Genomic DNA, 16,922 nt, shown 5'->3' on the forward strand with positions numbered 1-16,922 from the left:
GCAAAGTAGTAGCTGTGTTAATTTCAGACACAGATACGACCACAATAAATTGTGTCAATGTGTATACAGATTGTGTTTTCCATCTCGATAATTAGTGTTATTCTTATAGAACAAATGTAAAAGTCTGCGACCGAGTTGAGCTTCTTAAAGGGACACTAAAGTGGAAACAGCAAAGACAAACTAGTAACTATAGCTCTTTGGAAAATCCCTGCTTGATAGAAGTGAAACTTGACAAAAGGTAGATCACAAAGTGTCCCTATTCTGGAACACCCAGTGATCAGCTGTGGGGAAACCAGGTAGTAAGTGTTAATATTATCTGCAGCACCCCCACTGGGGAAAAGGAGCATTACACAGTGCCTATTCAAATCCTGCATTGTCTGCAAAATGTAGGGCAGAACAGATCCTCCACAGTGTGAGATGCTCTATGTTACCATTTTCTGCTCTGTCGAAATGATGGGGATCTTGAACAGAGAACTCCTCTATTAACCCAGAATTCCTAATAAGGTACATACAAGTGTTTCTTTTTCTATCTCTTTTAATAAAAACAAGTTCCATATCATAACCTGAGGGTTCAAATATTACATCACAAACCAAGTCTTCTTTTTAGGCCCCCTATCTGTTGCTAAAATGACTGGAATATAAAGGTGTGGCTTTTGGGCTGCCCTATCAGCAATGAAGACCTTGCAAGATAAGCTCCGCCCACGAGGAGTCAATTGGCAAAATGATTTGTTTTCTTTTTTTTTTTTTTTAAGTATTTTTCAGATATTGATAACAACTCTGTTTCCAAATGTAGTGACCCTTTAATATCTTGGCCTAGCTTATAGATAACCCATTCCTGGTCCCTTCTCTTAGCCCTTATGCTGCCATTTACTGCACTTAATTCAATACCAGAGATAGAGAAATGACCCTTAATTGTGGTGGAGACTTCAAAACAACAAAAAAAATGACATATAATTGGTCACAATTATTATAGGAATGTTAAGTTTAGTATTTTATGGCTTTTTATATATATTTTATAATTCTTTTACGGTATTAAAAAAACAAAACAAAAAAACCCAAAACATGACATTGCAAAATGTATTTGAATTTTCCTATTCGTGACAGTAACAACTTCCATTTTCTCTATGAATTCTGCACAACAAACAAGATATATGCACCATAAGATCAATTGTGGGCACTTAAAAAAATATAAGTTAACTTTACGCTGGTATAAGCGTGTGTAAAACATAGTCTATACTATACAATCTGTTATTAAAATAAAGAAAAATACAGCAGGTAAAAACATAGATGCATGTCTTATCGTTTTAATATCATGCAATTTCCATAAGGCCGCTATTTGGTAATGTGAACAAAAGTCCATATGTGAGTAAATTCGGTAAAACTCTTTATCAGTGATAGAAACTGTCTACTTGTAAAATAGATTTAGGAACTGAAGCTTTGTAGTTGAACAGTCGAAGAATAACTTGTCTCTCTTCAGGTGGTCTGGTCCAGTGCTCTGAGGAGGTCGCTGCCTTGCAGGAGGTTGGAGCTGCCCAATACTGGCACATTGACCTCACAGTCATATCTGGTCAGTTCTGGCAACAGGTAAGGCTCAAAGGATGGCCCGATGAGACGGTTGGCCAAAGCTGTAACGAGACACATACAGAAATGATTAATTGTGACATGTCATAAGCTATGGCATAGCTATAGAGGGTTTCGAAACGCTTTCTTGTTCCATGTGCTGGATTTTTAAAAAAAAATTTTTATCTGAAAATAAAGAAGTGATTTTATCCATGCTGGATTTACCCTGTTTTTATTTTCGCACCGTATGTGAAGAAACAACAGTTACAACTGAGCTTTCGAGAATGGACCGGTTGACCGTATTTATGACCGATGCTCCATTCACTTCTGTACTTGCATGACCACAGATAATTAATGAATTGGTGGTCTCATGCACTGGTGCGCAGTATTGGTCTCATGTAGGGATGGGTCCCATGTTCTTGGGATCCATAGTGGTCTCAGTGGCTAGACCCCATTTTTGCTTGGCATCAAAAGAGATTCCAGCTACGCTCTTCATTGTGGTTCATGTGATATTTCGGCATATACCCTTAAAGTGTACGTATCATTTTATTTTTTACATAATAATATGTACTTCCTTCTTAACCTTTCCTACCAGTTGGTGAGGTCCAGGTTCTGAGACTCCCATTGATCACTCAAAAACCCACTCTGTAGCGGGCTGCTCAGCATGTAGATGCGCTGGGCTCTACAGACTGGAGTTAGGGTTCAGAGACTTTCTATAAAACCAGTACACTGCTCTGTGTGTGCATTCACACAGGAGCTCATATGGACCCCCCACCAATTGGCAGAATATGTTAGGAACAGGGGCAGATAAATGGCCCTAGAGGTAAGGGGGCCCATTTCTACCTCCAAAGCAGGAACAATTTTGCATTTTTTTGGAGCTCTTGGTCTGCAAAGGGCCCATATATTGTTCTTTCACAGGGGCCATTTTCTGGGTGTCTCCCAGTGGTTAAGACGTAGACGTAGGCACTACTAAGAAGGGGTGGTGCTCAAGTAGGGGCCCAAGCCGTAATGCATATGACAATAAACTTGGAACACACCAATGCGTAAATGCAGTGAAGAAGAGGGGTTTATTAATGAGGTAGAGTACATACAGTAGTAGATGTTTCGGTCTAATCACTAGATCTTCATCAATGTACCTCACTCTATTAATCAATAGGGTACCCCGGGTCAGTGAATGGACAGGGAGTCCCTGTTGCTGTGAATGGCTCCTAAGGGTTAAAAGGGAGCAGACCAGGTGGGCTGGTGTGTGCGGACCATGGACGCAGTATCCATCGCTTGTCCAGTCTTGGTAACTAACTGGAATAAGATTTTTCGCGAGGCGCACTTTGCAGGGTGCGCCTTTTAGTGAATAAGACGTTTTGTACTCTACGCTGCTCACTCGTCGAGACCGGAATGAAAATTGCCACAGTGATAGCTACACTTTATGGTTTACCAAGGAACACATTTCAAAAAGAGAATCTTCACCATTTCTTCGGATGTCATTTTGAAGTCCAAAATCCTCTGTTGATGAATTTACTTAATAGATCGATATATAGCTCTAAATATCCTTAATAGTGATGAGCGAATATACTCGTTACTCGAGATTTCCCGAGGCTCGGGTGACCTCCGAGTATTTTTGAGTACTTGGAGATTTAGTTTTCATCGCCGCAGCTGAATGATTTACATCTGTTAGCCAGCATTAGTACATGTGAGGATTCCCTAGCAGCCAGGCAACCCCCACATGTACTTATGCTGGCTAACAGATGTAAATCATTCAGCTGCGGCGAAGAAAACTAAATCTCCAAGTACTCAAAAATACTTGGAGGACCCCCGAGCATGCCCGAGAAATCTCGAGTAATGAGTATATTCGCTCATCACTAATCCTTAGCAGATCTAGATATAACAGACATGAACCCCGGCCCTCATATTACTAAAGACAAACAAACAAGAAATTCAACAAAAAAATGAAGAAAAAAAAATCACTTGAAAACCAAGAATAATTTACCTTTAGCTTTTTGGGATTGTGTCATGTTGTATTCATGGTAGTTACAGCTGAAATACGCGCCCGGGTAAAGGTTTCTCCTGTCGTCTCTTGAGTCTGATGTGCAGTGTTGTTGTGACTGTGATTGTGGGGTAATTTGGGGGCTTACTCCCCTGTGCCTATTACAGATGTATTCATCTGGAATCATAAAAACATCATGGAAAATGAATATTAGACTGCGCAGACTAGGTGTATGCATGTAGAGTCTGTATGTACTGTATGCATGTAATATATATATATATATTTTTTTTTTTCTTAAATGAATGCTAGACTGAATTGCGGCAAATTTATTCAACAATGAATGCCTCTTAGTTTCACACATCTATGACTTTCTCACAGTCAGGAAATAAAACATATGCCTCTTAAGTGATAGGTTTTATCCAAAATATAAGCCATTTTCTGACTTTGGTTTTAATAGAATTTCCTAAAAGGTATACATAGATATCGCCGACATTCATAAAGCAGCAACCACATTCTCAACACATCAAAACTGACGAGTATATAGAAAAGCGCCATGTGCCAATATTTGTATGGGGGGGTGGGTTGAGGCTCAGTTAGCGCTATTAACTGGAGTATGTTGATTAATAAATGTGTTCCTATTAGTGATGAGTGAACGTGGCCGGATAAGGTGTTATCTGAGCATGCTCGGGCGCTAACCGTGTGTCTTCGGCGTGCTCGGAAAGTATGTTGGAGTCCCCACGGCTGCATGTCTCGAGGCTGTTCGACAGTCGCAATACATGCAGGGACTATCTGTTTGTTGGACAATCCCAGCATGTGTTGTGGCTGTCGAACAGCAGGAAGACATGCAGCCGCAGCGACTTCAACATATTTTTCGAGCGCGCCGAAGACACTCTGTTAGCACCCGAGCATGCTCAGATAACACCTTAAGATAACACCTTAGAAAATCTCTCTTAGCAGAAGACTTCATCCACTTTAAAGGGACTCTGTCACCTGAATTTGGCGGGACTGGTTTTGGGTCATATGGGCGGAGTTTTCGGGTGTTTGATTCACCCTTTCCTTACCCGCTGGCTGCATGCTGGCTGCAATATCGGATTGAAGTTCATTCTCTGTCCTCCATAGTACACGCCTGCGCAAGGCAAGATTGCTTTGCGCAGGCGTGTACTATGGAGGACAGAGAATGAACTGCAATCCAATATTGCAGCCAGCATGCAGCCAGCGGGTAAGGAAAGGGTGAATCAAACACCCGAAAACTCCGCCCATATGACCCAAAACCAGTCCCGCCAAATTCAGGTGACAGAGTCCCTTTAAGTTCATGCTCAAAACCTATAACTCGGCCCTTTCTCTGGCCAAACAATCCTACTTCACCATCCTCATCACCTCACTATCCAACAACCCAAAACGACTTTTTGAAACCTTAAACTCCCTCCTGAAACCTAAAGTACAGGCCCCCATCTCCAATCTCAGTGGTGAGGATCTGGCCACTTATTTCCTAGAAAAAATCAACCACATCCATCAGGATATCTCAGCCCAATCTCCTCAGTGCCTGGATCCCCTTCCCTGCCGCACCTCAAGCTCACTAGACATCTTTGAGCCTGTTTCAGAAGAAGAAGTTTCCAAGCTCCTCGCTCCTGCTCGGCCTACAACCTGCAATAGTGACCCCATTCTTTCACCTCTCCTGCAGTCTCTCTCACCAGTGGTCACCACTCACCTGACTAAAATATTTAACCTCTCTCTTTCCTCAGGCATCTTTCCCTCCTCATTTAAACATGCCATCATTACCCCTTTACTTAAAAAGCCATCCCTGGACCAGAACTGCACGGCTAACTACAGACCTGTCTCTAACCTTTCCTTCATCTCTAAACTCCTGGAACGCTTGGTCCACTCCCGTCTTATCCGCTATCTCTCGGATAACTCTCTTCTTGACCCCTTACAATCTGGTTTCCGCTCTTTACACTCCACTGAAACTGCCCTCACTAAAGTCTCTAATGATCTAATAACGGCTAAATCCAAAGGTCATTGCTCCCTGCTGATTCTCCTGGATCTCTCTGCCGCATTTGACACTGTGGATCACCAGCTCCTCCTCACCATGCTCCGCTCCATAGGCCTCAAGGACACAGCCCTCTCCTGGTTCTCCTCCTACCTCTCTGACCGCTCCTTCACTGTATCTTTCGCCGCCTCCTCTTCCTCTCCTCGTCCCCTTACTATCGGGGTTCCGCAGGGCTCAGTCCTGGGCCCCCTCCTCTTCTCTCTATACACTGCCCCTATTGGACAAACAATCAGCAGATTTGGGTTCCAGTACCATCTCTATGCTGACGACACCCAATTATACACTTCTTCCCCCGACATCACCCCTACCCTAATTCAAAATACGAAGGATTGTCTGTCTGCTGTCTCTAACATCATGTGCTCCCTCTGTCTGAAACTAAATCTCTCCAAAACTGAACTACTTGTGTTTCTCCCTTCTACTAACCTCACTCTACCCAACATCGAAATTACCCTGGAGGGTTCAACCATAACTCCCAAGCAGCATGCCCGCTGTCTTGGGGTGATATTTGACACCGAACTTTCCTTTACTCCCTATATCCGATCACTCACTCGCTACTGTCACCTGCATCTTAAAAACATCTCCAGAATCCGACCTTTTCTCACCTTGGAAACTGCTAAGACTCTTACTGTCGCTCTCATTCATTCCCGTCTGGACTACTGCAACTCTCTTCTGATCGGTCTCCCTTTTTCCAAACTTTCTCCTCTCCAATCCATCTTAAATGCGGCAGCCAGGGTCATATTTCTGTCCAGCCGCTTCACTGATGCCTCCATCTTGTGCCAGTCATTACACTGGCTACCCATTCGCTACAGGGTCCAGTATAAACTCATCTCTCTCACCCACAAAGCTCTCCACAGTTCTGCACCGCCTTATATCTCCTCTCTCATCTCAGTCTATCGCCCTACACGTGCCCTCCGTTCTACAAATGACCTAAGACTAACATCCCCCATTATCCGAACCTCGCACCTCCGTCTTCAAGACTTCTCTCGTGCTGCGCCAGCTCTCTGGAATGCACTTCCCCAGACGATCAGACTGATACCTAGCCCCGACCTATTCAAGCGCGCTTTAAAAACCCATCTCTTCAAACAAGCCTACCAAATCAACTACTCTGTAAACTAACTTTGTCCTGTTCCCTCCTTCCAAATATTATCTGCATGTGAATCTGCACCCTACTATTCACCTGTCTCCACACCCTCCATGCACATGATAACTGCACTTGATGCTTGACTATTGCACTTAAACACACGGGCTGATGACCGGATCATGCAGCTTTATATGAAAATCCCTATTTATTATAATTGCCAGACCTGAAATAACAAGCACTTTTCACCTATTGTGTCCCCCCATTTCCTTGTAGATTGTAAGCTTGCGAGCAGGGACCTCACCCCTAATGTCACTGTTTAAATTGTCTTAACTTGTACTGAATTTGTCTGTACATGCCCCCGCTTAATTGTAAAGTGCTGCGGAATTTGTTGGCGCTATATAAATAAAAATTATTATTAATTATTATTATTATCCCAGCACGTTCGCTCATCACTAGTTCCAATATGTGACCCTGAGGCACACAGAACGACTGTCTTTAGATATGTATTGTGGATAGTTTCCCTTACCAGTGAGTACACTTGTACTCAAGGATTTCTTTTCTGAAACAAGTGGGCGCATTTCTGGCTTGAGATATTTCATTCGTTTCCACATCATTGAAGGGATTGTGTGATCTGGTAACTCCCCCTAAAAAAGAGACACAATGTGAAATATACACTATGGAGCACATGCTAAAAACTGCAATATAGTGAGACTACACTGCACTGACTGATGGAATAGTACCCAAGCGTCAAAAGCATACGTTTCTAAGATAAGATGGTCCTGAATTATTACTTCGTGATGGAGACAATTAAAGTGAGGAGAAGTACGCGCCCTCTTTTAAAAGCATTTCCTTCTAAAATTTTCATTATGCTATGGACGTCATTAATATAAAAAACATGATTTGTACATATCTTACTGGTTACCTATAATTCATTAAATTTCTCTGCCAGAAATATAGGCTGTAGACCTTTTTCTCTGCACTTATCCTGCTTTTACGCTATTCTATCCTACTACTCTTCATGTGTCAGGTGATTTTCTACTGCCTTGTTACTCCCTTCTTGAGACTGTAAATGCTTTCTCCCCTGTCCACATTGTGGAGATCTGCATACAACCCTCTTTCCTGAGAGATGGGAGAGAGCCAACAGAACTGAGCAGGTCCACCGATGGATTTAGGCCGGGATCACACATACGCGAGATACGGCCGAGTCTCACAGGTGAAATCCCTCCTCTGGCATCGGCACTCCGGAGCGGAGCGTGCAGCCGCACAGCAACACATGGAGCTGCACGCTCCACTCCCAAGTGCCAGCGCCAGAGGAGGGATTTCACCTGCGAGACTCGGCCGTATCTCGCGTATGTGTGATCCCGGCCTTAGAGGAATTAAGGCAAGAGGCAATGTAAAATGCACATGTACTATTACCAAGTATATATGGTTAAAAATAAAATTATATACAAAGAGTCTGCATGTATTACCAGACTGTGATGCAAAAAAAGATCGGTGGACCCCTTGACAAAAACAATGTCAAAACGCGCGTCAGGGTGGGCGTATCTTTTTCCTAGAAGTCTCTGCTGCTACTACTAAGGTATTATGCCTTCAAAGCCCTACTGTATGCAATTGTGCCATGTACTTTATTTTCTCAAAATGACTATATGTAACCTTATGAGTATTATCATTAATATTTACATCTTTTTATGGTCACTTTATATTACGCCATCATTTTGACGCCTGGGTCCTATCGCAGTATAGCCGTGTCTCCTTGTTTTGTTTCTCTACTTTACCGCTGTATTTATATGTTATACTCTTTTCACTTGCATTCACTAGAAGTGAATGTTCTCCTTATTCCTGGTTTCGATTAATAAAAGCTATTTTCTTTTACACTTTGTATTATTTTTTGCTTTACATCGGTCTTTTTTTGTCGGCACTGATGGATTTGTAGCATTTTTGCAAAGCACTAAGCTAAAGAAACACACTCTGCGGCAGGAGAATGGCAGATCATTTTTAATAAACACTATTTATAAAGTTTCTTAACTTTGCATTTGTACATAGTCTTTACGAGTCATGAGTTTTCCTTTTCTGTAACCCCTATATCCTTTATGTCCCCCAAACTTTTAAACTAGTAATACAACAATACTTTTTTTTTACCATTGCCATAACAGTACAAGACCAAATACAGTATATTCGCAGTAGAGACCTCCCGCAGGTTTACTGAACAGAACTTCCTGCGACCAGAGTCCATATGTTTTCCCAAAAACAGATATGCCTATAGAAAACTCTACACCATTAAATAACTAAAGGACTTCACTATCACTGCTTTTTTTCTTGCTTTATACCATTTGTTCCCACTCTCTTCCCTCCTTTGTTCCTTACCGCGTTGAGCTGTGGAAATCCCTGCTGCCCGTAGTCAGGCTGCCGCTTCCTCTTCATGCTGTCGCAGAAAGGGATTTCATTGGGGTGTAAATCTTTACCCCTCTGACCAAAACTCTCAAGTGATCTGTGAAGAAGAGTCCCAGATGTATTTACACTGCTCCTTTATGCTATTTATTAACATGTTACATTGATATAGTCATGTTTATTGTATAAATTCCCCTGTTATAAATTCTACACAACAGATCAATGTTAATATATCTCCTAATACAACAGGAGCAGTCCCCCCTAGAATCCCCCATTAATATAAGCTCTAGAGGGGCTGTCTAACAGTGATGAGCGAACGTGCTGGGATAAGGTGTTATCCGAGGGTCTTCGGCGTGATCGAAAAATATGTTTGAGTCCCTGCGGCTGCATGTCTCGCGGCTGTTGAACAGCGGCAACACATGGACGGATTAGGGTGGTTTCACATTTGCGTTTTTTTTGCGTTTTTGCGGTAAAAAACGCATGCGTTTTTTCCCCCTATATTTAACATTAAAAACGCATGCGTTTTTTTTGTATGCGTTTTGACGCGTTTTAGCAACGCATGCGTTTTTTTTCTGCATGCGTTGTGTTGCAGAAATGCAACATGTAGTATTTTTAGCGGCGTTTTTTTTTGCCACAAAAAAACGCATGCTTTTTTTGCCGCAAAAAAATGCATTGCTGTCTATGTAAACGCATGCGTTTTTAACCACATGCGTTTGCATGCGTTAAAAACGCATGCGTTTAAAAAAAAACAAAAAAAAACACACTGATAAACCACCCCACACCATAAAATTGATAAAGGGATCCTACCCCTAACCCTACCCCTACCCCTACCCCTAATCCCTTTAAGGGTAGGGGTAGGGTTAGGGGTAGGGTTAGGGTTAGGATCCCTTTAGGGTTAGGGATAGGATCCCTACCCCTAACCCTACCCCTAACCCTAGCTCTTTCTGTTTATAGTGGGTTTTTTACTTTATTTTGATGATTGGCAGCTGTCACACATTTATCTGCATGCGTTTAAAAAACGCAAACGCATGAAAAAACGCATGTAAACGCGTCAAAACGCCGCGTTTTTTTCACCACATGCAAAAACCATGCTTTTTTTTTAAACGCATGCGTTTTGAAACGCAAGTGTGAAACCAGCCTTACCTGTTTCTTAGACAACTCTGCATGTTGTCGAACAGCCGCGAGACATGCAGCCACGGGGACTCGAACATATTTTTCGAGCACGCCGAAGACCCTCGGATAACACCTTATCTGAGAACGTTCGCTCATCACTAGTTGCTATATCATACTCGGCCTAACGACAGGAGTGGCCTAGTTTCTTTTAAGCAATTTAATTTATTTTTGTAGGAAAACCTGGTGACATTCAGTCCTACATTTAACATTATGTTTTTGTCCAGGATGTTCACACACCCGTAATATGGCCACATTAAAGAGTTTGTGTTATAGACATAAGACCTGGATCAACCCCGATACTACTGAACTGGATTAAGAACACCATAGAACCCAATACTGATCTAAATTTGGTTCAGTTGAACCATTGAGGGGTGTCTTAATGATGTATCAGTAGTAAGAACACAATATTTAAAAAAAAAAAAATGGATTATTCCCCAAAAAGCAAGTTATATTTTTATCCATATCTTGCTGATCGCTAGTGGTCCCACCTCTAGGACCCAAAGGGATCCTGAGATGGGAGCTCTATAATCCTGAGATCGATAGATCCAGGCTATCTTTGTTTTGAATGGAGCCGAGATGTCCACTCAATTTATTGGCTATGGGTCTGGCAAGTACAACACTCGTCTTTTTCTGCAAATCCCCAAAACAATGAATGGAGCAGAGACCATGCGCACAATTCCACTCCATTTAAAGGGAACCTGTCACCTGAATTTGGCGGGACCGGTTTTCGGTCATATGGGCAGAGTTTTCGGGTGTTTGATTCACCCTTTCCTTACCTGCTGGCTGCATGCTGGCCGCAATATTGGATTGAAGTTCATTCTATGTCCTCCGTAGTACATGCCTGCACAGGGCAAGATTGCCTTGCGCAGGCGTGTACTACGGAGGACATAGAATGAACTTCAATCCAATATTGCGGCCAGCATGCAGCCAGCGGGTAAGGAAAGGGTGAATCAAACACCCGAAAACTCCGCCCAAATGACTGAAAACCAGTCCCGCCAAATTCAGGTGACAGGTTCCCTTTAAGTTCTTCAGTCCATTCTCGGGGGGGTTCCAGAGCTTTGATTTTAGGATCTCAGCAATCTGCAGGTTCTAACTTTTGGAGAGTGATACATCATGGGTGAATTTGGTGAAATTCTATTACGCTTTTAGATGTTTGATATATGGAATTTCATAAAGCAGATAGATATGAACATAGAAAGAAAAATATTAGATGGATAGATAGATAGATAAATAATAGATAGATAGATAATAGATGAATAAGATAAATGATAATAGATAGATAGACAACAGATAGATAGATATCAGATAGATAGATAGGAGATAAATACATAGATAGATAGCAGATAGATAGATAATAGATGGATAGATAAATAATAGATAGATGATAATAGATAGATGACAGATAGATAGATAATACATAGATACATAACACATAGATAACAGATAGATAATAGATAGATAGGAGATAGATAGATAGGAGATAGATAGATACAGTAGATATTAGATAATAGATGGATAGATAATAGAAATCTGTTTTCTCACCTCTGCTTATATAATGGCATGCTATGTAAAGCCATTTGGCGTCCTGTAGATGAATTGGTTGGAGTTTCGTTGTACTCATCCATCGTCCTCCACCTCGTGTGCATATAACTGACTGGAGGATCTGGAGGCCATTGTACGTTAGGCCGCCTGCTCATTGAGGACAGTGGTGTACTAGCGCCTGGTTGATATGCTGATAATGGTAGTGATTTTCTCTCGCCATTAAACATCCCATTGGGCAGATTATCCTGGCTGGGATTACTACCTTTAGCTGCCATGGGGTGACAAAAGTTCTGTTGAAGGAACTGGGTCTGTGCATGAGGAGCAGTGGACTGGAATAGTGTATTCATATTACTCATGTTGTGCTGGGGGGGTTGTGCGTTGTCACCGAGGGGACACTCATCTTGACAGATGGGATTTAATTCGAAATCTTCACCATCCATGGGAATGTATGGAGCAAGGGTTTCAAGATCCAATTCATTAAAGTCATTCTACGGGAAAAACAAGAATTAAATCCATTGATTGGCACAAACGCGTATGGAGATTGTGTAGACCATGAAATCTGTGTTATAACCAAGAGCCGCAAACACAATTCCGATGTGTCCACCAGAAATGAACCGTTACTGTGGACTCTCAATATCTACATCTCATAAGAAGCATATCGGGATCAAGGGTCCAGTGGCAACTACTATGGATTCATTCCCATGTCTGAGAGTTTTCATGGACCAAGGCAAAATCGCGGAGACATGTCTGATATTGGTCCGAGAGTCAGATCAAAATCGTTAATACAATTCAACTGGATTGCGGAAAAATTGGCCAGCACTCGGATGCCAAAGGTAGGAAAAGATAGAGAAACTGTTTTTTTGTCTTTAATCTGAGAAAAACTGATAAAAAAAGATTAAACTCATATAAAAACACGGATGTACGGTAACTCGAACCGATTTTCTCATTCAATAAAATCACTGACATATGAATGAGGCTTCTGCACCCGCTGTAGCTTCAGCACTGCCTCCTTCACTGGCGCCCATTATTACCGACACCTTAATAAAGCACATACAGTGGGGCAAAAAAGTATTTAGTCAGTCAGCAATAGTGCAAGTTCCACCACTTAAAAAGATGAGAGGTGTCTGTAATTTACATCATAGGTAGACCTCAACTATGGGAGACAAACTGAGAAAAAAAAATCCAGAAAATCACATTGTCTGTTTTTTTAACATTTTATTTGCATATTATGGTGGAAAATAAGTATTTGGTCAGAAACAAAATTTCATCTCAATACTTTGTAATATATCCTTTGTTGGCAATGACAGAGGTCAAACGTTTTCTGTAAGTCTTCACAAGGTTGCCACACACTGTTGTTGGTATGTTGGCCCATTCCTCCATGCAGATCTCCTCTAGAGCAGTGATGTTTTTGGCTTTTCGCTTGGCAACACGGACTTTCAACTCCCTCCAAAGGTTTTCTATAGGGTTGAGATCTGGAGACTGGCTAGGCCACTCCAGGACCTTGAAATGCTTCTTACGAAGCCACTCCTTCGTTGCCCTGGCGGTGTGCTTTGGATCATTGTCATGTTGAAAGACCCAGCCACGTTTCATCTTCAATGCCCTTGCTGATAGAAGGAGGTTTGCACTCAAAATCTCACAATACATGGCCCCATTCATTCTTTCATGTACCCGGATCAGTCGTCCTGGCCCCTTTGCAGAGAAACAGCCCCAAAGCATGATGTTTCCACCACCATGCTTTACAGTAGGTATGGTGTTTGATGGATGCAACTCAGTATTCTTTTTCCTCCAAACACGACAAGTTGTGTTTCTACCAAACAGTTCCAGTTTGGTTTCATCAGACCATAGGACATTCTCACAAAACTCCTCTGGATCATCCAAATGCTCTCTAGCAAACTTCAGACGGGCCCGGACATGTACTGGCTTAAGCAGTGGGACACGTCTGGCACTGCAGGATCTGAGTCCATGGTGGCGTAGTGTGTTACTTATGGTAGGCCTTGTTACATTAGTCCCAGCTCTCTGCAGTTCATTCACTAGGTCCCCCCGCGTGGTTCTGGGATTTTTGCTCACCGTTCTTGTGATCATTCTGACCCCACGGGGTGGGATTTTGCGTGGAGCCCCAGATCGAGGGAGATTATCAGTGGTCTTGTATGTCTTCCATTTTCTAATTATTGCTCCCACTGTTGATTTCTTCACTCCAAGCTGGTTGGCTATTGCAGATTCAGTCTTCCCAGCCTGGTGCAGGGCTAGAATTTGGTTTCTGGTGTCCTTTGACAGCTCTTTGGTCTTCACCATAGTGGAGTTTGGAGTCAGACTGTTTGAGGGTGTGCACAGGTGTCTTTTTATACTGATAACAAGTTTAAACAGGTGCCATTACTACAGGTAATGAGTGGAGGAAAGAGGAGACTCTTAAAGAAGAAGTTACAGGTCTGTGAGAGCCAGAAATCTTGATTGTTTGTTTCTGACCAAATACTTATTTTCCACCATAATATGCAAAAAAAATGATAAAAAAACAGACAATGTGATTTTCTAGATTTTTTTTTCTCAGTTTATCTCCCACAGTTGAGGTCTACCTATGATGTAAATTACAGACGCCTCTCATCTTTTAAAGTGGTGGAACTTGCACTATTGCTGACTGACTAAATACTTTTTTGCCCCACTGTAATTGTGACCTAATTAGCAGGATTCGAGCTCTGGCATCTGTTGCCAACTGGTTTTCTTCCAAACACTGGCAATGAACTGCTCATTTTTGCTGGAAGCATACATTCCTAGGTATAATCATCATACCTGGGTTGTGCTGCATTTATTCTTTGCCTCTGTATCCATAGCAAATAGCTTTTCGATCAGCTCAATCCTGAGGTCCTCTTCTAAAGCAGTGTAGTATTCTCCTGGACTGCTGGGCTGTTAAAGAAATAAGATAATAATTAGCATATTATTCCCCGATGCAGGTTTGGTTGCATAGGGGGCCTATTTTTAATTAAGCCATGGGTATGTTCACCAATAAGACTATCACCAAACTGTTAAACTTGGATAGTAGCTGGTAGTATTAATTCAGTGTTACATACATCTCCTCCCCCCATCTGTCTAGAACCTACCCGTGCTCTACATTCTGCAATTGATCTAAGATTGACATCCTCCAAAATCCAAACTTCCCACCTCTGTCTCCAAGACTTCTCTGGTGCTGCGCCAGTTTTCTGGAATACACTACCCCGGACATTCCGATTAACACCTAGCCTCCACATTTTTAAGAGTGCTTTGAAAGCAAATCTCTTTAGACAGGCCTATCACCTCACTTCAGTAATCTCTTTCCTGTTCAAAATTTTCATCAGAATCTGGTCCATCCTATTCATTTGTCTTCATTTCCTCCATAGTCTGAACCTCCCACTTCTGTAAACAAGACTTCTCTGGGGCTGTGCCAGTTTTCTGGAATGCACCACCATGGACAATCCGATTAACACTAAGTCCACACATTTTTAAAGTGAACCTGTCACCAGGTTTGGTGATATTTGATACGGCCACCACCTTTCAGACCTCATATACCACAATCTATAATGCTTTATATCTGCCCTCAACCCGACCTGTAAGAGAAGAAAAATAATTTTTATTATACTCACCTGCGGGCGGTCCAGTCCGAGGGGTGTTGATGTTCTTGGTCAGTCGCCTCCCATCTTCTTTCGATCACTGTCCTCCTTCTTGCTTCGCATGGATGACATGTTCCTGAGTCATCCACACAGTCTCCTCGGCACCGCGCTCCTGTGAAAGCGGACTTTTCTGCCTTGTTGAGGGTATAACAAAGTACTGTAGTGCGCAGGCACCGGGAAAGGTCAAAGAGCCTCGCCGCATGCGCACTGCAGTACTTTTCTCTCCTTAACAAGGCAAAAAAATACACCTGCGCAGGAGCTGAATGCCAAGGAGACTGCAAGGATGCATCATTCACATGAAGCAAGCAGGAGGACAGCGATTGTAAGAAGATGGGAGGCGATGGACCAAAAACATCAACACCCTTCAGACCGGGCCGCACCGCAGGTGAGTATCATAAAAGTTATTCTTCTTCTCTTACAGGTCGGGTTGGAGGCTTATATGCAGCATTATAGAACGCTGTATATCTGCTCTAAAAGGTGGTGGCCGCATCTCATATGGGCCAAACCTGGTGACAGGAACCCTTTAAGAGTGATTAAAAGAACATGTCTTTAGACAAGCCTATCACCTCACTTCAGTAATCTAACTCATCCCTGTTCCCCCTTTCTAAATTTTTATCAGAATCTGGTCTCTCCTATTCATCTGTCTTCACATCCTCTATGTAGGCGGGAATAGAGAGAGAATGGCTCAAATTTTTTTTTGAGACAAATATCAAACATTCATGGCACATCCTGTGGAATTTCTGTAAGAGACATTTCCAAGACGTGAGTTCATACAATGCAGTGAAATTGTGGTTTTTTGGCTTGAATCGCATCCAAACTATGCAGTTTAGCTAGAATTTTGCACAAATCCCAATGAATGCATTCAGACATAGGATGCGTGAACACGACTAATTTTCACGTACGAATGCTATCTGTGGTTACCACGCATGGCAATCGTATCTATCATATTCTATGAGGCTATGCACATGTCTGATTTTTTTTTTACTTGGAGCAAAGCCATGTCTGATTTTGATCAAAATCAACAATGCAAGTCTATGGGTCGATGAAAAAAACTCAAACCGCAGTTGGATGACACCTGAGTGCGGTCCGATTTTCACGGACTTACAGAATGGAGAAGGTGGAGAAACTTTTCTTTTTTCACTCCATGTCGACGAAAAACTGATGTCGCTCTAATCAAACTCTTATCAAATTCTGATCGGAATAATCAGACCGTCTGTCTCAGATGTGAAGAATTCGGTTGTGTGAACCTACACTTTGAGACCAGGAAAAGCTGGTGGGTTTTCAGAAAAAGTGTAAACTAAGCAATATATTTGCAAAAGATACTCAAGTGTTTTATGTAGGATATGCATTTGTATCTAAAATGGTGTTCAAAGCTGGGCAAACCCACAGGAGTGAAATGTTGCGGTCAAGCGCTAATGTCAATATTGTTCATGGATATACAGTTTTGCAGAAACAAAGCACTGCAAAATACTTAGAAATGACAGCGATTAATTGTCCTTGTGGCCGTCAAGT

General features: G+C 42.2%; 1 protein-coding gene across 2 annotated transcripts in view; it reads right to left on the reverse strand.

Annotated features, from left to right (window-relative positions):
* Positions 1-517: 517 nt before the first annotated feature.
* The window catches only part of EPAS1 (endothelial PAS domain protein 1), a 117,475-nt gene continuing 101,070 nt past the window's right edge, over positions 518-16,922 (reverse strand). For both annotated transcript variants that reach the window (XM_069768629.1, XM_069768628.1), the window contains exons 12-17: positions 14,557-14,670; positions 11,773-12,260; positions 9,034-9,157; positions 7,196-7,313; positions 3,545-3,718; positions 518-1,625 (exon numbers count right to left, since the gene is read on the reverse strand). In XM_069768629.1, coding sequence (XP_069624730.1) covers positions 1,474-1,625; positions 3,545-3,718; positions 7,196-7,313; positions 9,034-9,157; positions 11,773-12,260; positions 14,557-14,670 — 1,170 coding nt within the window. In that variant the 3' untranslated portion in view covers positions 518-1,473. The remainder of the gene's footprint in view (positions 1,626-3,544; positions 3,719-7,195; positions 7,314-9,033; positions 9,158-11,772; positions 12,261-14,556; positions 14,671-16,922) is intronic.

The sequence above is a fragment of the Ranitomeya imitator genome, chromosome 5 (genome assembly GCF_032444005.1).
Source record: "Ranitomeya imitator isolate aRanImi1 chromosome 5, aRanImi1.pri, whole genome shotgun sequence".
Lineage (NCBI taxonomy): Eukaryota > Metazoa > Chordata > Amphibia > Anura > Dendrobatidae > Ranitomeya > Ranitomeya imitator.